Here is a 17600-nt window from a genome sequence, read left to right as displayed (position 1 = left end):
AATCTCTTCTTCATAGAATGTATTATGAAAAACCCAAGGCACTTACCATGAGACCTGCACGGTTTTAGTTCAATGCCTTCAACAATATTCACCATCAACCTCCCAATGCCTGTTGCTCTTTGCGAGCGAACTGTGGTGAAACACGAGAGAGAAAAGTCGCTAATGTATTTTCCTGCCCGTGAACTTTTCCGCAAAAAAATAGACCCCCGCATCCCACACTGTACCTAAGTAGGCCTTTTCCCTCTTCTTCTTTTCAGTCTCTATGTAAAGTTCTGAAGCAGCTTTGATCTTCTGAACCCAGGCAGTCCTTCAGAACGAAAGGAAAATAAAGTTGCAAAATACCATTTCCATTTTCTCCCCCTGGAACACAGCAGACAAAAGTAAAGCTGTCCCTCCTTCCCAACCAAGGCTCTGGCCCCATCACAGGCTCTGCTACACTGGAGCTGTCTGCCTGGAAAAAGAACTTACTGGAATTTACAGTACCCGCAGAAATGTTACCATCCCAAGCTAGCAAATCCCACCACACAACAAAGGCTCAAGAAAATCACAAGCAGGAGGGATTTAGCGAGAAACCAAAAGGTATAGGTAAGAGGTTTGCTTTCACCAAGCCTTTTGCTTTATTGTAATAAACTAACTTCTTGTAGCCAGTAGATACAAGACAGCTATGTTGCAGAGGTGGCTGCTTTTCTTGACCCCTGAGGTTTCATACCAAAATCCTTCTGAGCCTCAGGACACACGAAGCATAACTCAGGGAGTACGCAGATGATGAATCATCATGGTTCCCTATAGGCCCTCTTGGAAATCATTTCATACTTAAGAGACTGAGTGGAAAGACTGACAAAGAAAGTGTGGAAGAAGGGGTACCGAGGGACCTCAAGGGTTTAGAAGAATTGCTATGACATACAAAGGAGCCTGAGACCTGAGTCAATGCAAAAAGAGAGAATCTAGAAGTTGTGGATCCATTTCTGATCCCGAAATGAAGGGCTCCTGCTCTACAGGGCATTGCAGCTACTTACACTGGCCTGGATTTGTGTCTGAACACTCACCTGTATTCTGCACAGAGAGCTGTTCAAGAAAACAAAACACTTATGGACAATCCTGTCTTCCAGCTCAGCCCTAAATGGTAAATGGCAGCTTCAGAAGTATACCAAACCTTTGATCATAAAGGTCCTTTCAGATTAAATGGGCAAATTAAACACTCATTGATGCTCATGTTTTATTTCTGTTGCTCTTAGCTAAAAGCAATTGAACCATGAAAATCTGGAGGTATCTCACCTAAAGTGCTGCATTCATTTAGTATGCAATTCTGGCATAGAAGAAAGTCAAAAGCTGTATCCTGTATAAGTAAAGGCATTTGACGAGAGCACCCAAATTCAGGTAGCAGTTCCTATGGGTTCTCTCTATAGTGAATGGAGAGAGGCAGGCACCTCCACTGGTTGTTCAGTGCAGCATGCCTACGCATCTCGCTGAAATTCCTCAAGCTAGGTAGGATGAATGTAATTGCAGAGGCAGAGTTTAGGTGTTTGTGACTACTGCTGTGGGTGCTCTGATACAAAACAGATGATTATTCCTATGGTCTGATTTGCTCAACAGATCCTTAGTTGAAAAGGCTGTGTCAATTTTCATCACTAAGGGTGATGCTCACTCATTCTGTGGCATAGAGGGACAGACAGCACCCCAAAGGACAAATGGGATCCATAAAAGTATGACCTTTTGCAAGAAAAGCTATATGTATAACTAACAATGAATAACACGGTCATGCAGGCAGGGAAAAAAAGATGTTTTATACATTTTTATGCATCAGAAGTTTTAGGGGCCGTACATTTGCAAGCTGGCATAACACAATGTCTATACTATGGGGGAGGGGTTTGCTGCACTTTTTTACTCTTTCAAGAGCTTACATTTGTGTAGAGAAAGTATAGGCTTTCAGTAAGTCAGTGTAATCCTGTCTCCATAAGCTTGCCAGAGACAAAAATCACCAGCTGAGGCTTTGAGGTTGCTCTTCCTTTGACGGTTTCAGTCTGAACTGAACCAGCCTAAAACTAACTGGGTTCAGTTTGGTAGGTTTTTGCTTCAAATCCTAATTCTGACCTGTTCCTCAATCTCATTCAACAAACAGCCATACAAATGCTTGCCCTGGCACAAACAAACAGATGTTAACAGAAGAAGATAGGATTGCATCTTTTGGCTTCCTTATGCTAACATAAAATACTGTGAAATATGGCTTATATATCAGTTCTCCTAGCCGTTTCACTGTTGGTCTTATTGGAATTCAGGAAACATCATTATTTCTCCCTCCTTTTCATATATTGAGCATCACCGTATTCTCAAGCAGAAGGAATTCTCCAATCTTGTAGACAACCTGCTTGGAGACTGCTATGCATGTGTACATCATATACATTTGCACAAGACTTTTCAAATTCAGTACTAACGTGGCCTGTGCAGGTACTTACCTTTCATTAATGCTTTCAGCCCGGAGTGTATAGACTCTATCAATGTGGGAGATATGGAAGATGGGCTCATCTCCAGAAGGGTCTGTGGGTAATTTTACTAGTACCTCATTTAGAAAAATTGGCTGTAAAACATTAGGCAAAGCTAGAGTTCTACCGCACAGTATCTGAACAGATGTATTCAACACAGAGCAATTTACAACAGATTTATCTTGTGCCTGCAGCATCTTCCCCCTTCTGCCATCCTCCCATCTTTCTTCAGGTAGGTAATTTTTAAAAATTTTCTTATTATCAAAGATACAGATGCCTCCAGAGTCTGGGAACACTTCTTGTGAAGTGGGCAAGCAGCCTCACGAAGCACAGCAATCTCTCCTTTCCCACAAAGAGCAGCAAGCACTACTCTCCCCATCACTCCCTGATAAACGTGACCTGTTGAAGAGGTTGTTTTAGCAAAACTTCAAAAGCATCTTTTCTTATCTCGCTAAAGCAAACAACCAGCTTTCTCACCGTCAGTCCCTGCAATCCCCAGTGTACATCAAAGCTTTCAAACCTCTTCTATTCAGTACAGGAGCTGCTGCCTGCTATATGCATGTTAGTGTAAGACCATATTAGTTGCCATTTAAGAGCAGTACTTACAGTTTTGTACATTTTGTATTGCAGATTAGACTTGGGGCTGAAGACCTTGTCTGTGCCAGAAGAGCCAAGAGGTTTTATGATCTGAGTCAGGAGGAGGAAATCGTTGAACAGAAAGCCATACAGTTCCTTGTTACTCTTGGCTTTATAGAGTTTCCCACTGTGCAGAAACTTGCGTGGTCCCAAGCAGTTTGTAACAGAATTAAATACGAGTTGCTGCGAAAAGTAGAAGAAGAAGAACAACGCACTGTATAAAGTATAACAATCGAGGTTCCCCTGAAAGAGATCAAATACAGTTTTGAGTTCCGACAGTGGTTTTAATTTGTGTCACAGGGATGATGAGCAATGTCTCTGTCTTGTGCATGGCAAGCAGTGCAAGTCACAGAAATGCTACATGAAAATTAACTTTAAGGCAGCCCATCAGTTGCACGGGGCATGGCCTGGACAGACAGAGAAAAGCCAAAAGCGTTTGTGTCTCCTTCTGAGTTCCTCTGCCACGCGCATGCATCTCTGGGTGGAACTGAGCTGACGACTTGTCCTGGATTAGCAGTAGTAGCAAATGGCCTCTCCAGACACTGAGCTTTCTTAACAAGGCCTGGATTTCTGAATTGTGTTTGAATTTCACCTGTTTAATGCACCACAGGAATTCCAGATACCCTGCCTTTGTGTACCCACAGCTGCTGACCAGGGGCTGGAACTGGCAGGATTTAAGACTCAACTGTAGCTTGTTACCAGGTGAGTAGAGGCTTGCACTTTCCTAAAGTGTCATTTTCAGGTTTATTTTCACTAGGTGGTGGTACAGTTCTTGCCATGCTAGTGGGCCAGGCAGCTAGATCTGGAGTGGCTCCTTCTACAGACTAGAAACACCTCAGTCAGAAAACTGAGGGAAGGCCAGACCACTCCCTGGCACTAATTCAGGGCTCCTACTGGTTTTACCATGTCAGCAAGCAGCCAGTTGGACTTTCAGGTAATATTTTTGGTGTTCTAGGGCCAGACATCATGTACAGAAGATAAAAGCAGCCATCTACCTTCAGGCAGTAGCTATAAGACAGCTGAATGTGACTTTGACGCTTCTGAAATTGTTATACCTGTCTTTCTGAAACAGTTAGATTTCATAAGATGAAATTCAATGTCTTCTGGTTTATAAACTAAGCAGTGCTTTTTTTAAAAAAAATCTTATAGAAATGAAAACTCAATGCATTCATTGAAAATCAAGTTGTGATCTGTCTGCCTCCATTATCGTCATCAATAATAGGGAGGCCATCAAAATATCCTCCATCCTTTTGCAGGACATACTGACACAATAATTTTCTTTATAGTTTCAGTAAAGAGACTTAGCATGTTACCTTAAAAAACAATATGCGATGGTAGGCAGTGATTCTCTCTATAAAGTCTTGAGAGAGACTCGATCAGTATTCTTGAGTTTCCAAAATACATACAAAGTTTTATCAGAAAAAAATATTTTCTGTAATTAAAGCACTCCAGGATGGTCAGGTAGAGCTTCAGGATGAGATACAGAAGTATAATAACCACTCTATTATAAAGAGCTATGAAACTGGAAAGTTGTGGTTGAAAATTGCAGCATTGAACTTGGCACTAGTCCAGAGGCAGGCAACAAAAGCAGCATTTATCATATAGAAGGCAATAACATGAGCAGCAAAAAGGATTACATGCAGGAGTGAAAGGAAGCCAAAGAAAGATGCAAACAAAGGACTGAAGATTATATGACTTGATTAATAACACTGTTTGTCCCCTGATGCAGTGCTGTAAGTGAGCCATGGTTTCTTTCCGACCGGTGGAGAAGTACGCTCACATTGCATTACTCTAGATAGAACTTTTTTTTTTTACCTCCGACAGGCCTTCACACTGAACATGAGCCTGGATCCACTCCAACCTATCTGAATTTTCCTTCTCCCGCACTCCTTCATTTACTTGAGAACATAATTCTTCTGCTTTCTCAAGAGCATGCTTCAAGTGACTGTGGTCTGGGTGGTTTTCAGGAGTGTTTTCTATTATCTACAGATAAATAAAATACATTAGCCTTTTCTGTTATCTGCAGTTAAAATGTATTTATATTGTCAGCCCTACACTTCTGTTTTATTTCTTTATTTCCATCAGAGCCAGCCAGTATGTTTCAAATGTCTTCTCCTCTTTGACAAACATGAAAAATAGGAGACAAACTCACAGTCTGTGAACAGCCGAAGTGAATGCCTGCCTGCAGAGCCTTTGCATCAGTACACTGCTCACTCTTTTGACATAAGTATGCAAATTCCAGCCATATACAGAAATATATCCTTCACTGTTTAAGGAATCTCTTAAATGCCAACACCCAATTTATAATGCTTTCCTGTGAAAGCCTTGGGCCAAGTTCAATAACATTATTCAGGATGGTAAGTGTTAGGCAACAAAGGAAAGTTAGGAAAGGGTTGTAAGTCATCCAGCAATGTAAACTGCACGGTAAGGTAACTTGCAACAATTCAGCATTCACCCTTGCATGCTGAATGTCATTTATGAGACTATGGGGAGGGAATGACACTGTGGAAAACAGCAAAGATGAGCATAAGATTGACTCATTACTGCTGTTATCTGAATTTTGAAGTTTTCATTCAGCATTTACAGCCTTCTGGTTGTGTGCAAGTTTCACCTCTGTTTCTAATGGAAATCCAGAGTCATTTCACTGAAGCCAAATGAGTTACCAGGCTGTGAGAGTTGGGGTTGTTCAGCCTGGAGAAGAGAAGGCTCTGCAGAGATTTTATTGCAGCCTTTCAGTACTTAAAAGGGGACTATAGGAAAGATGGGGACAATCTTTTTAGCAAGGCCTGTTGTGACAGGACACGGGGTAATGGTTTTAAACTAAAGGAGGGAAGATTTAGACTGGATATAAGGAAATATTTTTTACTATGAGGGTGGTGAAACACTGGCACAGGTTGCCCAGCGAGGTGGTAGATGCCCCCTCTCTGGAAACATTCAAGGTCAGGTTGGATGGGGCTCTGAGCAACCTGATCTAGTTGAAGATGTCCCTGCTCACTGCAGGGGGGTTGGACTAGATGGCCTTTAAAGGTCCCTTCCAACCTAAACCATTCTATGATTCTATGATTTGCTCTAGTGTTATCAAATATAAAAGGATACCCCACGTTCCCTAGCACATCAGATATTTAACAGTGATAAAGCTTGACGCAAACAGGGCAACTGCCCTGTAATTAAGCTATAAGCAAAGCAGCATCAAAATCATAATTTTTGCAAAAGAACGTACATTTTTAATTATTAGTGGGTATCTTGTTACCCGTTGCATAGGCTTTAGTAGAAAACTTGATAGTGGCATTCCTTTACAGCGAGGATCCATTGCTAACCTCTGAAACATTAGAGAGGTAAAGTGGTGTTAGTCAATTTGTTTAAAACCCTGCAAAATTAGCTCCTCCAAGAAAGAAAAAGCTAAGGCAACAACTGAACACCATGCCTCAGCTAAATCTGTTCTTAGATCACAAATGATATCAGTGCAACAGAATTTCTCGTACCTTTTACAACATGTTCTTCACCTGCCTTGCCTGTACAAGAGAAGGGCCTCTCCTTACTGTCCCAGCATTTTACAGCAAAACCATTATTAAATGAAGCATTTTATGGCTCTATAGTTGTTTGAAAAACCATGTGCCTTCAATGAAAACATGTACTCCTTCAATTAGTGCTTAGGTCTGAAGTTTCTTCATTCTAGCCCAAGGCGGTGAACTATTTGACACTATGTTTTGCAAATTAGCGAAATGATGAACTAAATTTATGGTGTACAAAACTCATGGCAATTGCTTCTTTTCTTACTTTAACAAACTCCTTGAACTCGGGGACTTCATCTGTCTTCTGCTGGATGAGCGCGGCCCCATTGAGCTGGCAGCTACAGAACCGAATGTAAGGCTGCATGTGTGGCAGCTGAGCTGTCAGTATGTCACCAATCATTTTCACTGGCATCTTCTCTCCAGACATCTTCTTACGCACACGCAAAGCCCTAAACATAAAGAGGTCATGTGTGTTTTATAAGCAGACCACTCAAGAATGATTCCTTATTTATGAAATAAAAGGTTTGATTCTTATTCATTATTGAAATAAAGAGACCCCTGAATAATAAATAGATCAGCCACAAGATTTATTGCATATTTTAAGAATACAATAATCAAGACTGCACCCTCAGCCAACATTTTTCCCTCTTGTGGTAACCAATCTGTTGTTTGACATTAACTTAATGTAATGCCAGATCAGATACAATATAAAAAGGAATGTAATTTCCTTTTCTCTTAGTTTAGAGAGTAATGGATATGCTCATGAATGAGGGATAAAGACCTTACCACTACTTTAAGCTCAAAGCTACTTCTAGTTTTTAGCCTTCTTTCCTAAGGAAAGGAGGTTTGCTGTCATTGAGCTGCCTGCATTTGTCCTATCGCTGTCTTAACTTTTCAACTTGTTGCCCATTTTCAAATACATGTTACAAAAAAGGAGATATCTTGAAGTTATGGACTTGATGATCTTAAGGGTCTTTTCCAACCTAAATGATTATAAAATCCATGTAAGTTCAATGAAAATTAGCAGCTCAGTAGCGAAAAAAGGAACTTTATTAATCCTCTTCCTTATAAAAATGCAGGTTTAGCTCAGTCCTTACTCAGTTTCTCTGGCAATGACCGTATGAGCAGCCTGAATGCACGTGCTGCCAAACCAGCCACAGCATTTATTGCATCTTGCTGAAGCAGTAGGGATGGGTGAGAAGGATGCAAGTAGGAAGATTGGATCCATCAGAGGCCACAGAGAATGAAGGGAGAAATAAGGGTACTTGCACTGAGTGGAGTTTCACGGTAGAGAGTTAGGGTTGAGGTAGTTGGAGACTTTGGAAGGAAGGGTGCAGGGTACACTGGATGCAAATCCATAGGAAGCCAGGTTTTGTTGGCATTGCTTCTCACAAAACTTGTTGAGGTGCTAATAAGCCTACAGTAACTAAAGGAATGCATCAGCTAAAGCAGAATAAGGGAGGCATAGGTTGTTGTGCTTTGTTTTGCATTCACGGATAACAGGACTGGAACTTGGTATGGGCTGTGATGGAGGAAGTAAAAGTCTGCGACAGGACTGTGGGTAGCCTTGGCAAGCACTACCCTTCAGGAGAGGTTGACCTTGCCTTCCGGAGCACATGTACACAAAGAGCAAAGTAAGTACAAATACTTACTCAGCAAAGAACTGCTGGATTTTTCTCAAGAACAAGTCATAGCAAACATTGTTAATAATTTGCCTTTTCCAACAAGGAAAAACGCATGGTCCTTTTAGTTACTACCTGCATAAGTGGCAAATATTTTCATGCAGCTAAAAGGAAAAGCAGGGGGAGAGGCCCGTGATTTTGTTATTGCTAAGTATGGGAAAAAAACTTACTTCAGTAGTTTTATATTGCACATAATCAGCTCCTTCCAATTAACAAAAATCATAGCAACTTCTTTTTCTGTTAGCAGCTCAGATTCCAGTAGTGGTTTCTGGAAGATCTACAGATTCAGAAAATTAAGCAATTTAGAAAGCATACAGTAAGTATAACCGAAGTGACTAAGACTGATGATGCTCATTTCCTTAGTCTGGAGAAAACTTCACATCAGAGTAGCACTTGACACTCAGTGGAACAGACTTCAAACATGCGCTGTGCCCTCAAGATCCATAGTGTTCCCTGATAATACATTTGTGAGCGGTATGTGGCTTTAAAAGAGAATACTCTAAATTTGTGTTGGTGGTGTTAATTATGACCTGGATAATCGGTTTGAAACTTGGGAATTTTAGTCAGAGGTCTCCTGCAAAACATCCCAGGATTACTTTGATGATACAACTTAAAGTACATTTTACTTCCAACTCTTTTATGGAAGTTCAGATTTAGCTCATAGTGTCTCAGGTTTGCATATCTTGACCTCTTTTTCAAAAAAGGGCTTTCCCTCTCTGTCAAGAGAACTGTCTAAATCAGTTGCCTGTATTAATTCCCTTTTTCTCTACGTAAGTGATGCACCTCATAACATTGAAAGAAAATCACAGTAAGTGATAACTGAGTGTCACTGTGAATGTGGAAACTGGTACATTAAGCATTTCAAGTATTAAGAACTTATACATGAGAAATAAATACTCAAAATCAGGAGGAAAAAGGGTTTACTAGAATGATACTTTAAACATCAGTGTTTTGGTGATGGTAACACAAGGGCTTAACATCAGTTGCACCTGCACCCATACATGCCTGCATGAATCTATAGATATAGACAGACAGATAGATGGATGGAAGAAAATTTAATACAGATCATCCCTAGGAAGTCAAACACAGCAGTGATATGAGTTTGCACAGCGAAATTATTGATTTACTTTAAAAAGACGAGTGATTAAAACCTGATCCTAAAGCTGCTGAGCCATCTTACCTCTGTGACCAACTGCAGATCATTTACATAGTTCTCTTCTGTGACAATGAGCTCATGGATGTATCCCTGCCTTTTTCTTTCAGTAGGTGTCAACATATCCAGAAGATGCAAGTCTGCACACCCTGGAAAACACAAAAGGATCCTAGATTTTACTTACGGTTGCTTGCAAATGGATTCAGATCTGTAGCACTTCAAGTAAGGCTTAATGAACAGTAACTACTACCTGTTCAGTTCACTTAATCATTATTCACACGTAACAGCGCAACACTAACAATGCTTCATCTCTTTGAGACCCAAAACACTGTATTTAACACCTTTTTTTTTGAATCAAGGCCATTTCTAAGTGACAACCTTTCTCTGGTGGCAAAGCTTAAAAGTCCTCCTCACTGCTACCTGCCCATTTCCAACCTCACTCCGAAGTTCACTGTCTCCTTTAGTGGTGTCATTCAACAGGAGCAACACGGTAAAACAAATCCCCAGATGGTTCGCTGTTAATAAAAAAGGGGCAGAGACTTCCTCTGGTGTTACTGGCAGAGAAAATATAGAGATATCCTAAAAGGGAACAGAATTAGGAAAACGCTACAGTGGCCTTAATGCTCTGGTGGATACTTTGGAATTTCAGCTTATTTGTACACTAAATTCAAGGTTAGCCCTCATCCTTCTAGTCGAAGTAGGCATCCTAATCCAGAAGGTCCTGCAGAGCTTATTTACTTCTTCACACTTCAATTAAAAATGGCTTCTAAATTTTTGAAGGACTTGAGCCAGAACACATCAAGATCAGTGGAGATCGCTCCACTGATTTCACTAATTTATAGGCCAAAAAGCATGTGAAGTTTCTAACTAAGAACTCATCTTCCATCAGTTTTGTCCTTCAGTTTTTGCAAACCACCTCCCTTGTGCTTATCCTGTGTAGATGCCTTAATTTTTGTATAAATTCTAGAATCTCAAATTTTATTTTCTATTCAGAATTAGAACAGAAAGTTTCATTACGTTTTTTTTCTGTAAGCCAGTGTTTTTCAGCTGAGCTTAATTAAATTCTTCTGAGACTGTCATGCAGAATGTTTTCTTCCAGTTTCACTTTTAACACTACTCTTATTACTTTCCTGTATAAAATAAAATGCATTTTAAAAAGCAAAGGTGTTTTCAAACAGGTTGAAAACATTTTGCTTTGAAAATGCACTATTTACAATTATTTCTACATAATGAAAATTCCTCAGTTTAATTTTTTCCAAGAACACTCAGTGAAGTATGGGCAAATTCAGTATATTCCCCATAGAACAGACTTTCCTTTTGGAAAAAGTTCTGACTGAAAAATATTCACGGAGACCTTCATGGGGTTTAAAATGGTCAAGGCCTATTTTTACATTGTTCACAAGCATCAACAATTAGCCCAACCTACTAAGATCTGGCAGGGATTTTTAGATCAGATGTTCACAAACACTCTAATCACATCATAACCTGGACAACTCTTTCAGTTCTTTGCATATACAGTTAATACTTAGATAGTATTTACTGCATTTTTAGCTTCCTGAATGTAGTTCAGGAGCTGATGCTGCACTACGCCACTAGCAAGGTCCACATGTATCATCATGAATTTTTTCATGGACTATCTTCAACTCCTGCTTCAACTAACCTGTGCTCCTGAAAAGATCATGACAGATATGACATAAAAATTTTAAAAAGAAGAAGTCGATACAGTCAAGGTAGTTTCCTCTATGATTAAGAAGCTGACAACAGATTAGATTGGAAGCATAAGCATACTGATAATGCTCCTTTGAGATACAGTACATTGCAGTCCTTTAGAAGACGCAATTGAAACTTTGCTTGAAATACAAAGTAGGTTTTGAGAATTATCAATTTTATGCCAAAATAATCAAAGCACTAGGCACATTTCAAGAGCCAAAAATTTAATTTCTGTTTAATAAATGGCTGCTTTCAGAGCATATTCTTAGTTATCATGTAAATCAGAAGGTCTAATAAACAGAATTAGATCTCCCCATACACTGTCGGCTTCATTAAAAGTGAACAAAGTGTTTATTTTCCTCTAGAGACTGGGGAAGTTTACTCTTCAAAGATGCTGATGACCTTGGTTTGAAGTGTGGTTTCCAACCACCAACTTTTCAGAGGAAGCATTTAACATTATGAATCATAATATATTTTAGCAGCTAGCTTGACAGCCAGCCAAATGGGATGTAAATGGTCTACTCTGAACTTCAACAAATGGTCTACGAAATATTTGGGAGAATAGCCTGCTTCAACCTGAGCAGAACATGCAGGAGACACTTTTCTGATAAGAGATTTTCTTCATGAGGTGAACAAGTACTAAGGTTTTTCTTGTCTTTGTATTAAAAAGGCCAAAGAAGAACTGGGTTCCTTTCCAAGGGGAAATGGCAGGCCACAGGGCTCTAGCTAGTTTTTCATGGACGCCAAAGTACTGTGCAAAGTACTTTTATGAACATCCAAATTCCACTTGCAGCTGTAATAATATAATTCATGAATTCAATTCACTCAAAGAGACTCCTGCTAGGGGCTAGAAAGCGCCCTTGATATCAGATGTTTCCACCAACAGATGGGAAAGCTCTGCTGCAGGTCAAGTATGGGACCTTACCTCAGGGTAGAGTTGGTTAATGTTTCTAACTTAGAGCACACAGATAGTCCCCCAAACATACAGCAATTCAGGTACTTAAAATCAGGCACTGGCTTTTGTCTTCAGTTATTGAGTGACCCAGTGTCTCATATTTTCTCTCCTGCTCTGAGAAAGTAGAGTGTTGGATCCCACCTGGAAAGTGACGAATTTGAATCCTGAGCTACAAATAATCTAGTAAACTCAGTAAAGAATAGGGAAATTACAATAGCTAACTCTGTATGTTCACAGCACGGTGAATATGCAAATTTCTGCCCTTTTTAACTGAATAACCCGTATGACCCCAAGCAGGGGCATTCGCACACAGTCACCAGACTGGTTACTCTGTCTGCTCTTACTGAACCAACATACAAACGCTGTAACTAGAAATCTGTGCTTCAACCTCCTATCACCATGGGGCCTGTAGGACCAAGGGATTCTAGAGATGTAAAAAACAATTTCAAATATCATTCCAAGAAGTATACTTGTTCCTTTTCCTTACAGAGTCAGCCCTGAAAATATGGGTCTTTACAAGCTAACCACTAAGCTTGAAAGCAACGCACAAGAGAAGCTGCTTTTTCAGAAAGAAGGTCCTGCTGTGGGACTCACTAATCTACATACCTGGGCACAACTTCTGATTTCTTCTAATTTGGGGAGATTCTCTGAACAATGCAACTGCATGTAAACCTCATGCTGGCTGAGTCCATAATGACAAGATCACAGTAGACAAGAACCTGTTCTATCAGAGGGAACCAGAAGCAGTAAAAAATGCCAGTTTTCCTCCAAAACCTTAAGCAGGGAGAAATAGCACTCCTGGCACCATGACAGCATTCCCTCACTCAAATTACAGCATTTCACCATTCACTCTGCTTATCCACTAGCTTCAGATGCAACCACCAATCTCCTGTAAATATCTTGTGGGATGGACCCTCCACTGAGAGACTATCTCAAGCTTTTGCTGAGGACAGCACAGTGTCTGGTGATCAAACATCTTTCTGTCTGAAGGTTCTATGACGCAAAATCCCATTTCACAGCTATTTCCAATTATTTCAGCATGTTTAGAATTTCTGAACTGGACCAGTACATCCTTTTATCATCAGAGCAGAGCATTTCCCTCCAAGATGTACAGATGTAGGATCTAGAAACAAGTCTAGAAAGTCCCACTTGCAAAATATTAAGCATTACTTTGTTTTTGCCAAGACCAATCACCGCTGACACATGTGCCTCCTCCTCCTGTTCACACCAGTCAGTTATTATCAGGTGGAGGAACTGCCACTGCCAATCCACACAGGACAAGCAACAGACTCAAGGATCTTTCATAACAATTTTGATTATGTTTTTTTTTTTTAATTGTAGAACATGCCTGAGTGTTAACGGCAAGGTTTGTATTCCTCAACAATGTACATTTGTGATACACTACCATCAGCTTCATTTTGCAATAGCTAAATCTTTCTGAGGCATTTTAGGTTAATATCTTAGTTCCTGTGAAAAATAATGTTTTAGCATTCAATCAAGGGAAGGAAGCAAAGAGGAAAGGTGGGAGATTTGGGAAGGAAACCTACTAAATCCTTTCAGAAGAAAACAGAACATGTCTACCAGTCCCCTTCCAGGATCTGCTTGGGAAGAACAAAGTCCTACATGGGAGGGCATGAATGCATCTAAAAATATAAAATAGCTGAGTTAACCTGTTCCTGGACTTGCTTATATCACATCAGGTAACTTTAAATCTCACCTCTGAATTATGACCCAGGACCTCTCTTGAGCCCCTGACCACTTACTGTACAGTAAGAGCAAATCACTCAAGAGCATCAGCCACAGATCCAGGCTGAAGGAACAACACAGTCCAATTTTATATAGTCTTTGGCAAAAATAAAGATGCTGCACAGATATTTCAATTGGTGTCAGAAATGTGGTAACTAAATGTAGCATTCTGAAAGTTAAAATACAGGGTTTTGGGGCTTTTTTTTTTTCACTTTCTTGGGCAGACCTCCAGCCATCATCTTCACTAGCTTCAGGTTTTCCCCCCAGAAAAAAGAAGTGAAGAAATCAAACCAGATTTATTTTAACACTCATTTGGATCCAGAATTACTCCAACACATGAAACCAGCAGAGAAAACAGCACTTGACAGTGTGAGTGTGAGAGAGAAAACTAATTTGGTTTCAGCCATCTAGGCCAGGGAATAGAAAACCTTTCTCTGCGACACTGATTTGAGCCTGGTTCAGACTAGCACTCTGCTAGCACTGGCACCAGTTCACAGCTGTACACTGGCGGGTATCAGCTGAGCCGGCAGCATCAGGTCAGTACTCTGTGGGGACAAACTGGTACCTGGACAGACCAAACGCTGAAGTCAGGAGCTAACTAGCGTATCGTCACAGAGCTTTCGTCTTGCTGCTAGGGCCAGCTGCTGCGGAGGGGTCAGACTCAAAAAGGTAGGTGGGGCACGAACGAACAAGCGACAAACTTGTGCTATGCTACAAAATGGAGCCAAAGCCTGTGATCGAGGAGTAGCACAAGGCCACAGGGAATCCAGCACCTTCTAAAAGCTCTGTGCCCACTTGCTGTAGGACAGCTACCTTGAGTATAAACCTCTTGCCGGCTATAGACACTAACAGCTACCTTTTCCATGAAATGCTTAAATAAAATTATTCCACAAGATTGAATGTGTTATAAAACCTTAAACTTTAGGACCCAAGGGAATGGCAGGGAGATGTGCCAGGGGAGGGTTGGGTTGGGCATGAGGAAAAGGTTCTTCCCCCAGAGGGTGGTGGATCACTGGAACAGGCTCCCCAGGGAGGCAGTCACGGCGCCAACCCTGATGACATTCAAGAAGCACTTGGACAAGGCCCTCAGAGACAGGTTGTGAATTTGGGGCTGTCTTATGCAGGGACAGGAGTTGGACTTGATGATCCTTGTGGGTCCCTCCCAAGTCAGGACATTCTACGATTCTAAAACGTGACTTCTTATTCTGTGGCGTCCCACAGGATTAATATAAGTTACAGGTTTGATTCAAATCAGTTTCCAGCTCTACACAGACAACGCAATCTGAATTGTTGTGCTGAGGAGGAGCACTACAGGGCTACCGGGGTGGTACTTAGTTTTTGTTGTTTTTTTTAAAGACGTTTCCAAATTAAGATCTATGGAAAGGGGAGGGAAAAGAAACAGCTATGTACCTTGCTGCAACAAGCTACAGAAATTTGTTGCGTATATTGGAATTATGTTTACACGTACTAATAACGTTACTAGGTTACGCTACATAACTAAGATAACTCAATTTCTCCTCATGTGGACAATACCTCAGAATGAATCCTTGTTCATGGTAAAGTACTCCTTTGCAAGCTATCAAACAACAAGCACAAAAGCCCATAAAGTCCACATGAGGGAAATGAAGTCTTTGTGTAAACAATTTACGTTTTTAACTGCATCCAGGACAACCTTCTGAAAACATTCTTTCAGGGTTTGGAATCGAAAGGTCACCTTAGCACTCTCTATTTAGCTAAGCAGCAGGCTGTTACCCAGCTGTCTGTGTGCATGCACTTAGCTTGCAATTCAACTGATCAAATAATGTATGAGCTACATTATATTGTTCCTGGACTTACTGAAGATATCTGAAAAAAACACTAAAAATAAGCCATTTATTGTCATCAGAAGAGGTACTGCATATAAGGAGCTATTTAACAAGAAGTTATATAGCTGGACTCAATAATCACAAAGAACTAAAAAGAACTGCTTTAAAACCAGAACATGCAGTTACCTTGCTGCTTTGCAGGAAGGTTATGGTAATAGGCCATTTTAAAATGTGTTCAGTGAACTCATGGGGACTAAAGGAGGCACTGCTAAAGCTCCAGAAGAATTAAGATTTAAATAAAACTGATTTTGAATATAAAGTGCAGCACTCTCAGTAAACCCGCATCCTGGACTCTGAGTTGTCTTGGACAACAGATTTAAAGCATTGGAACTGATATTGAAAAATCCCCTGAGAAAACACTCATGGAAATTCTTCCTCGGCAGCTGAATAGAGAGGAAATTCTTCTCAAGGTAAACAGAAAAACTGTGAAGAAAAAACCCACCACCACTTGGAGTGGTCCTTAAATCCACTCTCCTCTACATCCCTCAAGTGACAGCTCCTCTTCCTGAGCTTCTGTGCAAAGGAAAAAGGTACTCTGCAAACGAACATTAATATAAAGATTGCATTCAATTGGCTAGGCAACTGCGAGACTGCTCTTCTTGTTGGCTTAAAATACAAATAAAATAAAAAATCATCTGAATGGTTTCTTAGTTTTGTCTATGAAAATCTTGTTTCAGCCTTGGCTGGGACTAGTGCTTGTTGGCTTTGCAGGAACAAATTCAAAGACTGAAGAAACAAGAGTGTGGGCACATTTCCATCACAGGAGGCAAGCGTTTTTTGGAAATAGGTTTGCTTGCTGCAGTCTGGATCTGCAGCTTTGGGAGGGGACCGTGTGCCTCAGGAGGTTAAAGATCTTTTCAGATGAACCAGGAAGGAGGAGAGAAGGTCAAAACTGGACTGAGACACAACCCTGAAAAACTATTTCTTTGATGGAAATAATTCATTTTCCTTATTAAAGAGTTGCATTCATACTCCCTTTCTCATATATATAAACAAAAATCCAGACAGGTACGAAAGAAGCGCAATATCTTGTTCCCTGCTACTCAAGGGAAGTAACTGATTATGAGGAAGATTAAACACTACCATGCCAAGCTATAGTAGTACACTTAAGAACTTTAATAATTGAGTAAATAAACATTATAGGTATTTCAACAACGTACGTCGATATAAGCCACAATGGTTTGAATATCTTTGTCTAGGACATTTTAAATGTGTTCTGAGGTTTTTGTGAGTTAACTATTCTCAACAATAGATTGATAAAAGCTGTTGCTCTGTTGAGTAAGACACAGTACTCTTCTGTCTGAGGAGTCCTGGCACAACATACATGTGAGAGTGTGTCTGCAGAGGGACAACTTCAGGCTGTTCTTTTCACTTCAGCAGAAAACTGACCCCAAGAACCTTTTATGAGCCATCGCTCTCAGCATTTTTAAGAAGCATGTTAGGAAACATGTAGCCTGCAGATTATCATAACAGCTTTATTTTTCTTCTCACTTGAATTAAAGAAAAAAAAAAAAAAGGAGCATCTGAATCCCCTACATCCAAAGTATTGCCAATATTTGAATATGTAGAGAAAGTATGTTTCTGGCCTGAAGTCATAAAAAACAATATGTCCCTTAGGACAAATGCTTTTAGTCGAGTTATAGATCTTTCAACACAACAGCTCATTATGGGAAAACAGAGATACCCTTTCATTAAAATAACATTTTAAGGCATGTAATAGTGGAGTAAAATCTGGCCAAGTCATTCTCAGTAAGCAAAATAATGGGCACTAAAAATTACAACTATTATGTTCTGTTCTATTTCTGTCATACCAGGCAGCATAATTTTCAACAAGTGGCTATGGTGGAGAAGAAACCTTTTT

The 17600-nt window shown here is 40.3% G+C and overlaps 1 protein-coding gene across 5 annotated transcripts in view; it reads right to left on the bottom strand.

Moving 5' to 3' along the window:
• Window positions 1-17600, bottom strand: part of ITSN1 (intersectin 1) — a 153508-nt gene that overhangs the window by 9919 nt on the left and 125989 nt on the right. For 4 of the 5 annotated variants that reach the window (XM_064471109.1, XM_064471099.1, XM_064471092.1 and 1 more), the window contains 9 exons: window positions 9491-9612; window positions 8481-8587; window positions 6894-7077; window positions 6337-6435; window positions 4932-5099; window positions 3087-3299; window positions 2454-2575; window positions 225-307; window positions 47-130 (listed from right to left, as the gene is read on the bottom strand). In XM_064471109.1, the coding sequence (XP_064327179.1) occupies window positions 47-130; window positions 225-307; window positions 2454-2575; window positions 3087-3299; window positions 4932-5099; window positions 6337-6435; window positions 6894-7077; window positions 8481-8587; window positions 9491-9612 (1182 nt within the window). The remainder of the gene's footprint in view (window positions 1-46; window positions 131-224; window positions 308-2453; window positions 2576-3086; window positions 3300-4931; window positions 5100-6336; window positions 6436-6893; window positions 7078-8480; window positions 8588-9490; window positions 9613-17600) is intronic. The other variant, XM_064471116.1, reaches the window with a different exon arrangement.

Source organism: Phalacrocorax carbo, chromosome 1, assembly GCF_963921805.1.
Source record: "Phalacrocorax carbo chromosome 1, bPhaCar2.1, whole genome shotgun sequence".
In the NCBI taxonomy this organism is placed as follows: Eukaryota; Metazoa; Chordata; class Aves; order Suliformes; family Phalacrocoracidae; genus Phalacrocorax; species Phalacrocorax carbo.
Note: the sequence above shows the minus strand (reverse complement) of the source record. Positions and strands in the feature narration are given on the sequence as shown.